Below are 15,388 nucleotides of genomic sequence, written 5' to 3'. Positions count from 1 at the left end.
TTATAAAGGGGGGGATAGGACTAAAACCAGAGCCCAGTAGGCCCACCCCAGCCCCTCAGTTTTTAGGAAGCCCACGCATCTTCCCACCTGCCAGCTGCCACAGCTCCTCCTCCACGTGGGACTCCCCTCATCACCATCCCCCCCATCAGCTGGTGGCCCCCCCACCCCGTTCAGGACGTGGCATCGAGCCCACCTGCTGCAGCTTCCCGGGAATTCCAGCAGCTCCCGGCTGCCTCCTTTGGGTGAGGCAGGTCTTGGACAGGGCATCCTGGCAGAGCTGGAGCTCCAGAGGTACAGAGGAGGTGCCCCTATCCCCCGCCAGGTCACTGCTGGACTGGGCCATGGGGGGATGATGACCACAGGGACAGGAAGGTGCTGACCCAGCCCAGCACATTTGGGGACCCATCAGGGAGACCCATCAGCTCCAGGATGGAGCCAGAGCTCTGCCATGAACCAGCCCCCCAGTAAATCTGTCCAAATCCACATGGGGGGCCCCAGCATGGTTCCCTGCCCCTCCACCTTGGCGTCAGTGTCTGGAGGGTTCCGCAGCCAGGCCAGACCTGGTTGTGCAGCCATCACAGTGCCCCAGGAGCAGGGATGATGATGATGAGGGTGATGGGGGTGACCTGCCCTGGAACACGGGACCCACCCCCAGGACCCCCCACTCACAGCCAGCACCCCCAGACACAGCAGTGGGGGCTGAGGCTTCACGTGTCCCACCTGCAGCACCGCGGGCATCACCTGCTGGGACACCTGCAGCACCACGGGGATCAGCTGCTGGGACACCTGCAGCACGGGAGCAGCACGGGAGCAGCACGGGAGCAGCACAGGGGCTCCCCTCCACCAAGGACCTCCATCCTCACCTCCAGCAGCTCTTCCTCCCCACAGAGATCCCAGGTCCTTCCCCAGTATCCCACAGGACCTGGAGGATGGGCCTGGGGGCACAGAGCAGGCACCTGGAACAGCTCTCATCCCTTGGGGGCAGACACCCACCCGAGCCCAGCAGCTCAGCATGGCCAGGGATTGCTCACATCCATGTCTGGGGAGTGGCAGGACCCCATGGGAGGGTTTCAGTGTTCCAGGGGGCAGAGGGAGAGGATGTCCAGGAGGATGGTTCAGGAGGGCTGGGAATCTTCTGAAGGCAGTGTCCCAGGGGCCAGTGAGTGTCCTGGGGGGTGTCCAGGAGCCCCAGGGGAGCAGAAATTGGACAAATCCAATTCCTAGAGTAGGAATAGGTTGAAGGGCAATGGAGGAGGGCACCAGATGGCACCAGCCCGAGTGCCTGGCCTGGGGAAGGGGAATCCATCCTGTGGGACTCCCGAGCTCTCAGTGACACCAGTGGGACAGTGGTGATGGTGCCAGGAACCCCAGGCCGATCCCACCCAGCCTCCCCGTGTGGTGCCCCCCATCCTGTCCCCATTGACTCCCACCTGGTCCTGGTTCATGCTGGTGCCACGGGGCTGGAGCAAGGGGTGGCTCCCCTTGCTGGAGGGGAAGCAGGATCCCCCCAAGCCCCTCTCTCACCCCCAGAGCCATCTCTCCCGTGCTCCAGCTCATTCCCCTTCCAAGCCTGGGACCCCACAAGTAGCAGCCAGTCCCCCTTGCCCTAGGGCTCCATCAGGGTCCTCACTGTTGTGGGGCTCATGCCCCCATCTCCCACCCACCCTGGCAGCCGCAGCCCGCAGCTGCAGCCCCTCCTTGTCCCGCTGTGGCTCGGCACACACTGATCTGTACCATTTATTGGGGTTTTACAGAAGTCAGGGGCTTGGGGGGTCAGACCGTCACCAGGGCGGGGCAGGGGGAAGTCGGATCCCGACATTAAATTATGAGTTAAATTAATGAGCAAGAAAAACCAACAGTTTTGTCTCAGGAGAAAGTGCCCAAGTGCGGGGGTAGCGGGGGGCCCCTCATGGGGTGGGGGTGGGCCCTGGCCGGGACCCCAGCCCCCGTGTGCAGCACAGGTGCCCAGTCCGGGGACACGCGTGTGCCCGCACACGGACACGCATGGATACGCGTGCACCCCCTGTGTCTCCACTGACCTTTGGTCCCTGCTTGGAGCCCCCTGTCCTCTCCCAGGGTTCCAGGGGACCTGTGCCTGGCCAGCGACTCCCCCTGCCACGAGCAGCAGGGCACAGGGACCCCTCACCAGCCCAGCCCAGGGTGCCACAGCCCCGGTTGGGGAAGCAGGGGGGTCTTTGGGGGTGCAGCCCCCTGTGAATCAGGAGTGCATGAGCAGCCAGGCTGGAAAAACCTGTGAATGGCCTGGAGGGGGCTGGGGTGTCCCTAGCACTGGCAGGCAGAGCAGGAGCCCCTTGAGTGCCAGGTGCAGCCCCACAGCCCCTCCTCAATACAGGGGGGCCTGGCTGTGCCGGTGCTGCCCCCACCCAGCTCCACTGTGCCACAGGGCAGGGGGCTCCCTGGGGGGAAGTGGCAGTGGGCCTGGGAGGGGTGCACCCTCATCCTGCCCCGGGGAGGCAGAGGGGGGACAGTGGAAGGTCCTGGCTCACCCCAGGGTGAGTGGGGTGTCTGGGGGCAGCAGCTCAGCCAGCCCCCTTGGGAGTGTCAAGGGCAGGGGGGCTCCAGCTGTCTGCTGTGTGGGGTCTGTGCCGAGGAGCTGCTGCACCCTGCCCTGAGGAGGGGCTGTGGGATGAGGGGGGACCCAGCCCTCTGGCAGCTCCCCACACCTGGGGGCCCCCCCCCATCCAAGACAGGCCTGGGCTGTGGCCCCCACGAGCCCCCGGCCACAATTGAGGTCCATGTGTGCTCCTCCATCCGGGGGGGCACGGGGGCTCACTGCTCCTCCAGCCAGGAGGGCTTCTCGGCGCCGGGGGTCTTGAGCTTGATGTTGAACTGCTTGAGGGTCTGCTCAAGCTGCTGCTGGTTCCCAGCAAAGTACGCAGAGATGGCATTGTGGAACAGCAGCAGTTGCTTGTGCATCACCTTGATCTGGGAGGGGAGGGATCATGACCGGGGGGGCCTGAGCCCACCCCAGCAGCACAGAAAAGGGGTTGGAAAGCCCTCTGAGACCCCCTGAGTGCCACCACTCTCCCTCTGCACTGCCCGTTCCACCCAATTCGTGTCCTTGAGTGACAAATCCAGTGTGGCTGTCAAATCCCTGCAATGACCCCATCCCTGTGCCTCCTAACCCTGCACTTCCCCCCATCCCTGCCCCAAATCCCCCCTCCTCATGTGCCCCATCTCTGCATGCCTCACCTCTGTCTTGCATCTCCCATTCCTGTGTCCCCATCCCCACCCCGCACCTCCCATCCCTGCACCCACCTTGTTCTCCTCCAAGAATTTGAGCTTGATGGCCACGTCCGCCCGCAGCTTCTCGTACTTGTCCTTGTGGCTCTGGAACTGGCTCTGGGCGGCGTCCAGGCGGCTGACGGCGCCAGCGTCGCGCGGGCCCATGCTCAGCTCCTCCAGGTCCGTGCGGTACGCGTCATACTCCAACCTGCACAGCATCCCTGCCATCACAGGCCTGCCTCCAGGCCTGCCCAGGAGCCCCGAGCCTCCCGAGCCCCCTGTCCCACCTGGCTGTCTCGTACTGCTTGACTGTCATGAGTGTGTCCTCCATGGTCTTGTTGACCAGCGTGTTGATGCTGGACACAAAGAAGTTGACAGCGCCCAGCAGCGTCTCCCCGTTCTTGCACAGCAGCTTCTGTGTCTCTGCGTTGTACCCAAACTCCTCCTGGGGTCACAGGGATGGGGGCACAGTGAGGGGCCACGGATCCCATCCCCACTTCCCTCCATCAAGGATTCTGGGGGAAGAGCCCCCTGAGACCACCAAGGCCAACCATGACACAGCACCACCCAGCCCAGCAGCAGCACAACATCCACTCTTGTGCAGATTGTGTTTCTGCCCTGGTGCCCAAGTGTGACTCCCCAAATCCTAACCTCCACAACCCCAGGGTCAAGCTCCAGCCACCCCTGCTCCCCCCAGCCCAGGTGTCCCTGCCCTCACTGCAGTGTCCCCCTAGCCCTGGCACACCTGTAGCTCGGGGGATTTCTGGCTGAGGTCAGCAAAGGCGTCGCCCAGGGCGTGCTGGGTCTGCACGAGGCTGTAGAGGTGGGCCGTGAGTGCCCGTGCCAGGTGCAGGACGCTCTCGTACTTGCGCTTGGTCTCCCGCAGCAGCTCGATCTGGGTCTCCAGCTCCAGGTCCACCGTGCGGGACCCTCGGCCGAACCGCTCCGACAGCAGCTGCTTGGTGCACTGCAGCAGGGGGAGATGGGGCCCCAAAGCATGTGTGAGTCCCCCAAACCCCTCTGAGAGCAGCTGCTTGGTGCACTGCAGCAGGGGGAGATGGGGCCCCAAAGCACGTGTGAGTCCCCCAAACCCCTCTGAGAGCAGCTGCCTGGTGCACTGCAGCAGGGGGAGATGGGGCCCCAAGGCATGTGTGAGTCCCAAAACCCCTCTGAGAGCAGCTGCCTGGTGCACTGCAACAGGGGAGACAGGGCCCAAAGCACACGTGAGTCCCCCAAACCCCTCTGAGAGCAGCTGCTTGATGCACTGCAGCAGGGGGAGACAGGGGCCAAGGTACATGTGAGTGCCCAAAACCCCTCTGAGAGCAGCTGCTTGTGGGAGTGAGGCAGGAAGGCCCACCAGTGTCCCCTCACCTTGTAGGTGTTGATCCCCCACTTCTTGACAATGTCAAACTTCTCAACGGCAATGCCACGCACGACCTCCTCTCCACCGGCTGGGGGTCCCGGGGGCGGTGGGTGCAGCCCAGGGCCTGGCACAGGGACAGGGATGGGAACCTGGCACCAGCTCCAGGAGGGCAGCAGCCATGGGGACCGGGCAGCCCCAGCCTCCAGAGCCCTATGTCCTGGAGCTGCTGTTTCCACAGCAGCATGCCTAGCTCTGGGCACATGCCCAGCACTGGCTCGCAGGCATTGTGGTGAGGACCCTGCTCCTGCCAGCCCCCCTGAGGGTCCCACACAGGGGCACAGACCCCAGCCCAGCCATTTCTGCTTGCACCAGGCCCTGCCCCATCCTCACCAGGCTGGACACAGGGGGAACACTGCCCAGCAGCACTGGGAGTGCCTCAGGTGGGCTCAGGGGCAGACTGGGCCCCCCTGGCCAGGAGCCACCTCTAAGCCCCTGGGCCCATCAGCGCTGTTCTCAGCACCGTCCCAGCACAAGGATCAGCAGCAGGCTCTGGCCATGACTCAGCCACCACGGGGGCTCTCACCAGTGTCCCTCGGGGGCGCCATACCTGCGGGAGCCGCGGCCGGGCGGGCCATCCTGCGGGCAGCGGGCGCGCTGGGGGGCACCGACGCTCCTCGGGGGGGGTGAGGGTGGACAAGAGAGCCTGGAAACGGGGGGGCTGCGGGGCCGAGCGGAGGGGGGGGGCACAGGGCATGGGACAGTGGGGTAGCCAGGGCAGAGGGGACGGGGGGCAGGGGACAGGGACGAGTGCGCGGGCGGGCGGCAGCGGGAGAGCAACGGCAGCAGGTGAGCCTTGGAACCCAGAGACACGGCTACAGCCACACAGATGGACTCCCCCAGCCCAGGAACCGCCCCCACCACTGCCCCTGGGCAGGAATCCTTGCACCCCAAGGGTTGGGCTGGCCTGGTGTCACGGGGACAGAGGGACACAGGGCCAGCAGCAGCAGTGCTCCAGGGAAGCACACACACGTGCACTCGCCCTCTCTGCCCACACGGACCCTTCTCAAGCCCTGGGGCGCCCTCAGGGAGAGGTCTGCATGGAACAAGGACAGTGGTGCCAGGTCTCCCGGGGTGCACAGCCCAGCTGGCCCCGCAAGAAGGGGTCAGTAGGGTGTGGGCTCGGGGCCCCCTGCCTGCCGCCTCATCCCCAGCACACTCCAGAGCTCCCACTACACAAGGACCAGGACAGACCTGGGACCCTCTGGCACAGCAGGGACTCAGAATCCCACAGGGATGGAAATTCCCAGCAGAGATCCCACCCTATGATAGGGGAGCACCCAGCCCAGGGAGAGTGGAGCTGGGACAGCAGCCCCTGCTCTGCCTCAGTACACAGCCCCACATGCTGCCCCTGCACAGAACCTGAGCCCCCCCAGGTGACACCCCAGCTAGGGTGTGGCACAGCCCTTTGTCATGAGTCAGGGGCACTGAGGGGAGCTGAGTCCTTCTGTCCCACGATGGTCCCCCTCCCTCAAAGGCAGCCCCAGTACCTTTGATGGTGCCCGTGGGGATGATGCCCTCGGCTGTGCCCCCATAGCCGCCTGACACAATGCTGGTCTCGTTCAGGTTGGGTCCCGACACCATCACCTGCTGCAGGTCCTAGGGGGCACAGGACACAGTGGGTGAGATGCAGAGACAGCACAGCCCTGGGACAGCCCCAGACACCCCCGGGCTTCCCGAGCCCCGGACCTGCTCCAGGCCATCGTCCTCGGGCAGGCTGCTGGTGTCCCCGTTGCTGCTTATGGGGATCTCCATGGTGGCTGCCTTGCTCAGGATCCCGTCCGACATCCTCAGGGCCTGCAAGGACACGGACGTGGCACTGGGACCAGGACCTCGGCCCGGCCGGGGCACCGGCAGCACCCGCGGCGCCGTGCTGGGACAGCAGGAGGCTACAGCGCAGGGAGGGGCCCGCATCGGCAGCCGCGGGCGCTGAGCAGCCGCTGCCCCCTGCGCAGGGCCTCCTGCAGCCGCTGCCCAGCCCGGCCGGCCGCCCCTCGGGACACCCCTGCTCCCGGAACGGACCCGCAGGGCGGCACATCCCAGAGGCACCGACCCCACCGTGGCTCCCACACCATCGCGCCCAGGACTGCCGGGCTCCCCCGCCCCTCGGGCCGCACGCCGAGCTCCCGCTCACAAACCCCGCTGGGGATCCCCGCAGACCCTGCCCGAAACAGCGGCGCTGGCGGCGCCCAGCACGGCCCCGGCCAGGAGGGCGCCCGGAGCCACGTACACAGGAGCGCGGGGGGGGCCCGCAGCGCTCGGACCGGTCCGGGCACATTCCAGAGCAGGCGGGGCCCGGGGCGGGCTCCCAAGAGCCCGTTACCCGCGACCTGTCCCCTCCCCGGCGGGCACAGCGCCCGGCCCGGCTCCAGGGTCCAACCCCGCGGGCAGAGGCCGCCACCGCCCAGGGCCATCCTCGCCGGAGAACGGCCCCGCAGTCCCACAGCCTCCGGGGCTGGCGGGGGCAGCGTCGGAACGGAGCCGTCCGCAGCCACGCACGGCAAGGCCCCGGGACGGGACCGACCTCCGAGGGAACCCCCGGGGGCCGCTCCTGCCGGAACCGGCCCCGGGCGGCGGCGGCCCCGGCCTCGCTCCCGGGGCTGTCCCGGCCCGGCTCCAGCGGCCCCACGGCCGCTCACCCCGCCCGGTCCCTGCCCAGCCCCACCTGCGCCCCGGCCCCGCCGGGCCCCCCCGCGCCGCTCCCGCTCCGCTTCGGCCCGGACGCGCCGAAAGTGGCGTCAAGGGCCCGGAAGTGGCGTCATCGCTGAGCCGAGCGGAAGTGACGTGCTGGGAGTTCGCCGGGTGGTCCTGCGGGTGCGGAGGGACCGGGCCCGGCCGGGCCCGGGATGGACCCGGCGGCCGAGCACCGGCAGCAGCTCCGCAGCGTAAGCCTCGGGCCAGGGGCGGGGGGCGGCATGTCCCGCGAGGCCTTCATGGGAAGTCCCGGGTGCGGTGGTGTGTCCCGGTGTGTCCCGGTGTGTCCCGAGGGCTCCGGCCCTGGGATCTCGAGGTGCCGGGTTCTCTGGAGAACCGGCGGAGTCCTGGAAGGGACCCGGGCGTCTCGGGCTGGCCGGGGGACAGGCCGGAACTCGCGGTGGGTGTCGGGGGTCCCGGCCCCGTCTGCCCGGTGTGACCCGCGCCTGCTCCCCAGCTGCGGGACTTCCTGCTGGTCTACAACCGCATGACCGAGCTCTGCTTCCGCCACTGCGTCTGCAACCTCAACTACCGGCTTCTCACGGGCCGCGAGGTGAGCGGGGCACGGCGCCCGGGGCCCGCAGGCCGGGTGTCCGCCGCCCCTGACCCCCTGTCCCCCGCAGGAGTCGTGCCTGGACAGCTGCGCCGCCAGGCTGGTCCGCGCCAACCACCGCCTGATGGGCACCTACGTGGGGCTGGTGCCCGCGCTTCTGCAGCGCCGCGCCGCCGAGCACGGGGCTCTCGCGGGGCCGTCCGGACCGCCGGCCTCCCCTGAGCCAGCGCCGGGCTCCGCGGAGCCCGGAGAAGGCGCTCCCGCTGCCGGTGTGTAGCAGCAGCTGGCCGCAGCTCCCCGCGGCCGTCGGACGCGACTGGCGGCAGCCCGGCCTCGCACCGGTCAGCGGCTGCACCCCTGCTGCATGGAGCCTCAGGCCGGAGCAGCACCTGCGCTGGGTCCCGGGAGCCCTGAGCAGCTGCTGGGCTGTGCTGGGCACCAGGGATGGGGGCACAGGAACGGGGGAAGGCTCCCCTAGCCCTCCTGGTTGTGGATTTCTGGGCAGTGGACTGTGAGTACCAATAAAACGTCTTCAGAGTAATGGCTTAGTGTGACACGTGGGGAGGGCACCAGAACCTGGCCTCTCTTCCCTGTTGTGTGTGCTGGGGGGAGCCCATGGCACAACAGGGAATGCGGGCAACTGCATCTAAATGTGAGACACAAGTCTCCCTGCAGGAGCCCCGTGGTCACCGGGACACTGTAGGGCCCTGAACATTCTCAGTACACCTGGCTGGTGCAGAGTGGGCACTCAGGGCAGTGTGAGGTACATGCCAGGTGCTGCCAGGCCCATGCCCACCAGCTAAGGGCATGTGTGTGCATGTCCCTGGGAGAGCCTGCCCTCTTCTCCCTGCTGCAGCCCCTGGGCAGAGGGCGTCAGCTGCGGCCCCGGACAGGCTTGGGGCAGGTAAGCACTAGCCCCAGTAGAGAAATAAAGTGATATATTCCGTGTACAAAACATGCTCCTGCAGCCCGGCCGGGCACTCCCGCGCATATAAATAAGGCCTGGCCCGGGCTCCCTCTGTCCTGCCCGCGGGGGCCAGCGCCTGCGCCGGGGCCACCCCTCCCGCGGGACCCCCGGGCTGGCCGGGGTCACTTCAGGTCCACGTCAAAGTCCAGCACCAGCAGCTTGGTCTCCTCGGTGCCGTTGCGGCTGCCCACGGCACACACCAGCTTGGTGTTGGAGGCGCGGATGCGCCACACCACGCCCCCGGAGCCGCCGCTCTCCAGCGCCACCAGGTTCCGCACAAACTCCCCCGTCTTGAGGTCCCACAGCTTCACCGTGCCATCGTCCGAGCTGGTCACCACGAACTTGGAGCTGAACTGCAGGCAGGTGACGGCACTCTGGTGCTTGCTGGGACCTAGGGGGAGGCACCCGTGAGTGTCACACCGGCTACTGTGTGACATGGCACCTCAGAGCCACCCAGCCCTGGCTCCTCAGGGACACACATCACTGTGCCCAGACACAGCCAGCCCAGCCCCAAGGGAGAGAGCTGCCCCTTGCCAGCCCCCTGGTGCAGGGAACTCCCCCGCTGCCCCCCGGGAGTGAGCAATCCCCTCACCCTGCAGAGTCTGCAGGCATTGCCCCGTCTTGATGTCCCAGATCTTGACGGTGGAGTCCGCATTGCCAGACACGAGGATGTTGTCGCGCAGCTCCATCCCGCTGGTGAGGGACTGGTGCCCCATGAGCGTGTGCAGGCAGTTCCCACTCTCCACATCCCACACGCGGATTGATGTGTCCAGGGACCCGCTCACGATGTGTGTCCCATCAAACTGCCACAGAGAAGGGACCCAGCTCAGTACCAAGGACAGGAGCATCCCTGGTTTGGGGTGCAGCCCACAGCTCTCACATCCCCTGGTTTGGGATACAGCGTCCCCAGTTCCAGCAGCACCACCAGAGACCCCAGTTCAGCAGATGAGACAGGCTCACACATGTCTTGCCTTTTTGGACTGTAGAAATGCTCCAGGGGAGGGGTATGGAGGAGTATTTGCCCACAGCATGTGTGTGTGGGAAGTGGGGTCAGGGGGGCAGAGACTGTCCCCACAGGACACAAACATGGTCCATGTGTCCTTGCAGGGCAGATACATCCCCTTCAGGGCACACAAGGCCCTGCAAAGCTCACAGGGCCTCGCATGACATAGGCACAGCCTAGTTGTCCCTACAGCACGTGGGACCTTTGGCACAGCTTGTGCCCATGACTGGAAGGCAGGGGAGCGATAGGGCAAGCAAGCAGGAAGGCAGGTTGTAGCTGCAGGGAGCAGGGAGGGCAGGTTGTACCTGTGAGGTTGTACCTGAGGGAGTAGGGGGGGGCAGGATGTACCTGGAGGGATGTACCTGAGGGAGCAGGGGGGGCAGGATGTACCTGCAAGGTTGTACCTGAGAGAGCAGGGAGGGCAGGGGAGCTGGAGGGGATCCACACAGGCCTGTACCTGTAGCGAGTAGACACGGTTGGTGTGCCCCTGCAGTGTGTGGGTGCAGCTCTCGCTCTCAGGGTCCCACACCTTGACCGTGTAGTCGTAGGCACCGCTGACCACCTTGTTGCCGTCATACTGGACGCAGCGCACGGCCGCCACGTGGCCCATCAGCACGTGCAGGCACTGCCCTGTCTCGATGTCCCAGAGCCGCAGCGTGGCATCCCGGGAGCCGCTCACCACCCTGCAGGGGAGGGGACACCTGGGGCCCAGCTGCCAGGGCAGGCTGGGCTGAGCAGCCCCAGCCCCGTGGCTATGCCCCCTGGCCCAGCACGCAGCCCCTGCTGTACCTGTTGCCGTGCAGGTGCATGCAGCGCACGGTGGAGGTGTGCCCGTACAGTGTGTGCACGCACTCGCCGCTGTCCGCGTTCCACACCTTCAGTGTGCGGTCCGTGGAGCCACTGATGACAATGCTGTCCCTCATCTGGGAGGACCAAACCCCCCCGGTGTGGCCCACCAGCGTCTGCACACACTGTGGGGAACAGGACATGAGGGACAGGCGACCCTCTCACAGCTCCCCACCCCTGAAACAGCACAGAGGAGCAGCACAACTCCACGTCCTTGTTGTAAAGGGCCCAAACTGACCCCAGGAGCCAGGGTGTAACCCCACCTGTGCCCAGCACAGGGAGATGGTCCCTGTCCCAAACCCCTGTGGCACTGTGACAATGCCACACTCACTTCCCTGGTGACAGTGACACTCACCTCCCCTGTGACAGCTGACCACACTTTGAGTGTGTTGTCATCAGAACCGCTTACTATGCGATTCCCGCAGAACTGCAGGCAGGTGATCACATGGTCATCGTGGCCCTTCAGTACCTGTGGGAGTGCAGGAGTGTGTGGGGGGCAGTGTGGTCCCCCCAGCCAGCAGGACCCCCCAGCACAATGAGCAGTGAGAAGGCAGCAGGAGCTGTGGGGAGGAAAGGCAAGCGGGTCTCCAAATAACTTGCACCCCCTGATGGTTCTGCAGGGCAGCAGAGCTGGGGTGTGAGGTGTGTCTGGCAGCTGCTCAGGGGCAAGGGTTACAGAACAGGGAGTGGGGGGCTCAGGAACCCAGCAGCAAGAGAAGGGGTGGTGGGTGGGGACTCTGCCCAGAGGCAGGAGGGACCCCCAGGAAGAGATCTCCCTGCACAGAACACAGTTGAGCCCTATGACTCCGCACCTTCTCTGGGTGCTGGGGCTGGCTGCAGCCCTGCATGGGGCCTTGGAGAGGGGCAAAGGAAGGAACCCCCTTCTCCAGGCCCAGGGGACCTCACTTCTGCTGCCCTCACTGGTCTGAGCAAGCCAGATCTGATCCCCGTGGCAGATCCTGTACCAGCTTCCCCATACCAGTGACCTGGGCTCTGTCCCCAGAAGGACCCCCACCAGCCCCTCAGCTCTCCATGGCTCACCTGGGGGACCACAGCTCCCTGGAGCCTGTCCCCAGGGACAGCCAGACCCAGCTGGACACCCAGCTCCCTAGAGCCTGTCCCCAGGGACAGCCAGACCCACCTTGGGGGGCCGCAACTCCCCGCTGCGCCAGTTCATGTCGATGCGGTGCTGGCGCAGGAAGGCAAATTTCCAGGGGCTGTACATGAACCCGGGGCTGAGCAGGCGCCGCTTCCGCAGGTGCAGGGGCTCCTCGATCCCTGCAGGGGACAACACGGTGCTGCCTCACCTGGGTCAAGCCTGGGGTTGTTCCCCACCCGGGAGGACCCTCACCCTCCTCACGGCACTTCTCCCTCCAGAGCAGATTGTCCTCAGCCAGGACCCTCCAGTAGCGGCACGTCTGGGCTGCACGGAGCAGGTCCCGTGGCTCCAGGAAAGACAAGACATACAGGGCCAGCTGTGGGGGGGGATAAAGGTCACTGAGGGGTCACCGGGGCAGGGGGGGGGGTGTCAGGCTCAGGCCAGGCCCTGGTCCCCAAGCTTCACTCACCTCCTTGGGCAGCAGGGAGATGAAGTCCCGCTGGAACTGGGGCTCAATGACCTGCATCATGTACTTGATCTGCGCCGGCTCGCAGCGGTCAATGAGCTCATCCAGGGCCAGCAGCTTCTCTGGGCCGCTCCAGCGCTGCAGAGGGAACCCCAGTGACCCCGGCTCTGTGTCCCCAGCTAGCCCGGCCACAGCCCAGGCAGCCAGGCCTCTTGTCCCAGGCCAGGAGCCTGAGGCAGCTGGGAGTTTGGTGGGCCACAGGTGCTGTGTGACAGGTGACACCACACCTGGCCAGGGCTGAAACCTCCTCTGTGTTTCCTCACACAAACAAAACCACCTAAAATCCACTATGGCCCCAAACCCTGCCCATAGTGGGGATCCCTCAGGGTCGGCTCCCTCCCATCATACCCAGGCTGCCTGGAGCCACCAGGCGAGCCATACCTGGAAGGTGCGGAGCCAGTCCTGTAGCTCAGGTGGGGGGGCCACGGGGGGGATGTGCCGGCGCCGGGCCTGCCCCACCTTGGCATTGCGCAGGTCCCCAAAGGTGGTCGTGGGGCTGGGTGTACAAGGACCCAGTGTCCTGGGAGAAACACCCGGCACAGGTGAGGCCAGGGCACAGCTGGCACATGCCAGCACTGCTTCGGGCCATGGTGCTCCAAAGGCTCTTGGAACTGGCTCCTGACAGTGGGAGCTCCACCCCACTGACCCCTTCTCCTTGCTCCCACCCTGCTGACCCCATGCAGCCCAGCCTGCTCAGTAGACGGGCAAATGGTCAGGGCTGCATCTCCCTGGGCCAACCCCTGCTCAACCCAAGTGGCTCCACCATCCTCCTGGGGAGGGCAGCAGGAGCCATGTGCTGCCCCAGCACACAGGACCCCCTTCACCAGCTGCACTCAGAGCCCCCCTACCCCTCACCTGCCATAGTCAGAGCCCTTGCACAGCTTCTTCCCGGGGGACAAGGCCCGGCCATCCAGCCCATTCTCTGACTTCCGCTTCATCTGTGGGACACAGCAGGTTGGAGGGGCTGGAGAAACCCAGGCAGACCCTTGCAGACCCCCTGCCCACAGCAGATCCTTGTGGACCCCTACAGGCCACCCAGCCAGAACCAACTCCTGCAGGCCCCCTGCCCAGAGCTATGGGGCAGACCCCCACCTGCTCCTGCTTTCTCCCTTCAGGGTCCCTACAGCAACAAAGGATCCCTACACATGGCAGGGGGGCTGCACCAGGGCCAGCGAGGGCTGGGGACCAGGGCAGCACCTCCTTCCCCCACCCTGTGACCCAGGACCCCCACACAGGCTAGGGGTCTGCATGGGGACTGGGGCAGCATCTCCTTCCCCAGGCCCAGCAGCCAGGCCCCACGGAGCCCCAGCCCCCGGCACCTTGGGGCGCAGGTGCCGCAGCAGCCCCCCGTCCCCAGTGCGCTGCAGGTAGTCAATCCACCGCTCTCCCAGCGTGTAGTACAGGTAGACGTTGCTGCTGTCTTCCCCCTCCTCGCTGCAGCAGCTCCCTTCCTCCTCCTCCTCCTCTTCTTCCTCCTCCTCCTCCCTGGTGGACCTGGGGGGCTCCTGTGCTCCCCGCCCCCCAGAACCATCAGGGTCTGCTCCGGACCTGGGGGTACCCTTCCAGGGGCGCTCCGACTCCCAGGGCCCTGGGGCCTCCTCCTCCTCCTCCTCCTCTTCCTCCTCCTCAGCCACCACCTGAGCAGGGAAAAGGCAGGGAGCAGGGCTGACTCTGCATCAGCCTTGGACAGACCTCCAGACTCCTGCTGGAGACCAGGAGCAGGGCAGGGGCTGGGAGTGCTGCTGGATCGCTGCCAGTAGGAGCCACGGCCCTGCAGCACAGGGGCTCCACCCAACAGCACTGTGGGGGCTGTAGGGCAACCACAACCACGAGCTCCTCCACAATCCTCCAGTGCAGCTCTGTCTACTCGCCACGAGCTTCCCCTGAGCTCCCCAGAGCAAGACCTCGTCCCTTATCCCCACACCTGGCAGCAGGAACCCTTTTGCACCTACCTGTGCTGCAGGTGCCCTGTGGTCCTCGCTGTCCCCCAGGGGAGCGGGGCTGGCCCGTGGGGGCCCCTCGGGTCCGGGGCAGCGCCGGCACGTCATGCGCTGGCTGTTGAGCTCCAGGATGCGTGTGGTAATGCCCTTGACGTGCAGCAGGTCATCCAAGCAAGTGAAGCCCTTCAGCTCCTGCGGAGGGAAGTCAGCCCTGCCCAGAACAGAATCCCTCCTGCTCCCAGAGCCCCCTGCCCAAGCGGCCCCGTGGGGAAGAGTCACAGCGCTGTGAAAGGGGGGCAGCAGCCCAAAGCTGCCAGCTGGGGCAGGAGCACTGTGCCCCCAGATGAGCTGGATAAGGAGCGAGGCTGCAGCTCCAGGGCAAGGGAACAGCTGGACACGCACAGATGCACATATACGAGGCACCCACTGTCCCGCGGGACCCCGGGCACTGCCCGGCCCCGATCGGGGATCAGCTGCCTCCCGTCACCCTACACGGCTCCCGGAGCGCCCTCCAGGGGAGGAATCCAGCGGGCCGGGCTGTGCTGGGGCAGGACTCGACAGACAGGGAGCCCGGGAAGGGCCCGACTGGCCCTTCTGACGCGACAGGGCTCGTCTGACGGTGCTGCTGCTGCTCCCCACAAAGGGCTGCAGTAGCAGCACCGCCCGGGACAGGTCCTGCTCCAGACCACCCTCCCGTTGTATCGCCTGTTTCTGCCCTCCCGCCTCCCGGTGTTCCCGAGCGTACGTGTCCACAGCGCTTGGACATCCGCTCCTCTACCTCCTCTTCGAGCCCCGAACATGCCAAGCGCTCCTAGCCCTGCCTCGCCCGGCCGCGGCGCTGCCCATCCCTGTGGCACCAGGGCACGGCTGCCGCTGCCGCGCCCGCCGGGCTGGGCCCGCGGTGCCACTCCCTCTGCCCCCGACCGGGGCACCACTCGCCGCAGGGTCGCGCCCCGCCATCGCCGCAGACGGCGCTCGAAAGCCGTCGGGGTGCGGGGCCAGTCCCGTTCCCTCGGTTCCCCGCTCGGCTCGGGGCGCTGCCGGGACCCGGCAGCACCGGGGCGGCTGCGCTCGCCCGGCCCCGCAAGCTCGGG

At 66.5% G+C, this 15,388-nt stretch overlaps 3 protein-coding genes across 4 annotated transcripts; 1 reads left to right on the top strand and 2 right to left on the bottom strand.

The window, feature by feature from the left end:
- Positions 1-1,721: 1,721 nt before the first annotated feature.
- ARFIP2 (ADP ribosylation factor interacting protein 2) lies at positions 1,722-7,418 on the bottom strand. 2 transcript variants are annotated; one of them, XM_036389061.1, is made up of 9 exons: positions 7,332-7,418; positions 6,356-6,463; positions 6,157-6,265; positions 5,217-5,327; positions 4,618-4,733; positions 3,992-4,213; positions 3,534-3,691; positions 3,280-3,454; positions 1,722-2,946 (listed from the first exon to the last, which is right to left on the bottom strand). In XM_036389061.1, exons 2-9 carry the CDS (start codon positions 6,452-6,454, stop codon positions 2,791-2,793), a joined length of 1,146 nt encoding a protein of 381 aa, XP_036244954.1. In that variant the 5' UTR covers positions 6,455-6,463; positions 7,332-7,418; the 3' UTR covers positions 1,722-2,790. The 2 variants fall into 2 exon arrangements, with proteins under 2 accessions (XP_036244954.1, XP_036244945.1); XM_036389052.1 differs by lacking the exon at positions 5,217-5,327.
- A 19-nt stretch (positions 7,419-7,437) lies between these two features.
- TIMM10B (translocase of inner mitochondrial membrane 10B) lies at positions 7,438-8,454 on the top strand. The gene is made up of 3 exons (XM_036389036.1): positions 7,438-7,551; positions 7,818-7,913; positions 7,984-8,454. The coding sequence occupies exons 1-3, from the start codon at positions 7,513-7,515 to the stop codon at positions 8,188-8,190; spliced, it is 342 nt and encodes a 113-aa protein (XP_036244929.1). The 5' UTR covers positions 7,438-7,512; the 3' UTR covers positions 8,191-8,454.
- Positions 8,455-8,834: 380 nt separating this feature from the next.
- On the bottom strand, positions 8,835-13,618 carry LOC118686350 (F-box/WD repeat-containing protein 7-like). Its single transcript, XM_036382530.2, has 10 exons — positions 13,210-13,618; positions 12,736-12,874; positions 12,298-12,432; positions 12,081-12,204; positions 11,871-12,007; positions 11,085-11,198; positions 10,673-10,854; positions 10,341-10,566; positions 9,473-9,683; positions 8,835-9,271 (listed from the first exon to the last, which is right to left on the bottom strand). Exons 1-10 carry the CDS (start codon positions 13,290-13,292, stop codon positions 9,003-9,005), a joined length of 1,620 nt encoding a protein of 539 aa, XP_036238423.1. The 5' UTR covers positions 13,293-13,618; the 3' UTR covers positions 8,835-9,002.
- Positions 13,619-15,388: the final 1,770 nt, after the last annotated feature.

Source organism: Molothrus ater, chromosome 2 (genome assembly GCF_012460135.2).
Source record: "Molothrus ater isolate BHLD 08-10-18 breed brown headed cowbird chromosome 2, BPBGC_Mater_1.1, whole genome shotgun sequence".
In the NCBI taxonomy this organism is placed as follows: Eukaryota; Metazoa; Chordata; class Aves; order Passeriformes; family Icteridae; genus Molothrus; species Molothrus ater.
This window is presented reverse-complemented; position numbering and strand designations above follow the sequence as displayed.

What these genes read in the sequence shown, in the direction of transcription:
- ARFIP2 (XM_036389061.1), bottom strand. Translation starts at nt 6,454, where the DNA reads ATGTCGGACGGGATCCTGAGCAAGGCAGCCACCATGGAGATCCCCATA. An exon ending in AGGACGATGGCCTGGAGCAG is followed by an intron (nt 6,266 to 6,355) that starts GTCCGGGGCTCG and finishes TGTGCCCCCTAG; the next exon opens with GACCTGCAGCAGGTGATGGT. An exon ending in CCCCACGGGCACCATCAAAG is followed by an intron (nt 5,328 to 6,156) that starts GTACTGGGGCTG and finishes TCGGCCCCGCAG; the next exon opens with CCCCCCCGTTTCCAGGCTCT.
- TIMM10B (XM_036389036.1), top strand. Translation starts at nt 7,513, where the DNA reads ATGGACCCGGCGGCCGAGCACCGGCAGCAGCTCCGCAGC. An exon ending in ACCGGCAGCAGCTCCGCAGC is followed by an intron (nt 7,552 to 7,817) that starts GTAAGCCTCGGG and finishes CCTGCTCCCCAG; the next exon opens with CTGCGGGACTTCCTGCTGGT. An exon ending in GGCTTCTCACGGGCCGCGAG is followed by an intron (nt 7,914 to 7,983) that starts GTGAGCGGGGCA and finishes TGTCCCCCGCAG; the next exon opens with GAGTCGTGCCTGGACAGCTG.
- LOC118686350 (XM_036382530.2), bottom strand. Translation starts at nt 13,292, where the DNA reads ATGAAGCGGAAGTCAGAGAATGGGCTGGATGGCCGGGCCTTGTCCCCC. An exon ending in ACTGGCTCCGCACCTTCCAG is followed by an intron (nt 12,433 to 12,735) that starts GTATGGCTCGCC and finishes TTCCCTCTGCAG; the next exon opens with CGCTGGAGCGGCCCAGAGAA. An exon ending in TCTCCCTGCTGCCCAAGGAG is followed by an intron (nt 12,205 to 12,297) that starts GTGAGTGAAGCT and finishes CCCCCCCCACAG; the next exon opens with CTGGCCCTGTATGTCTTGTC.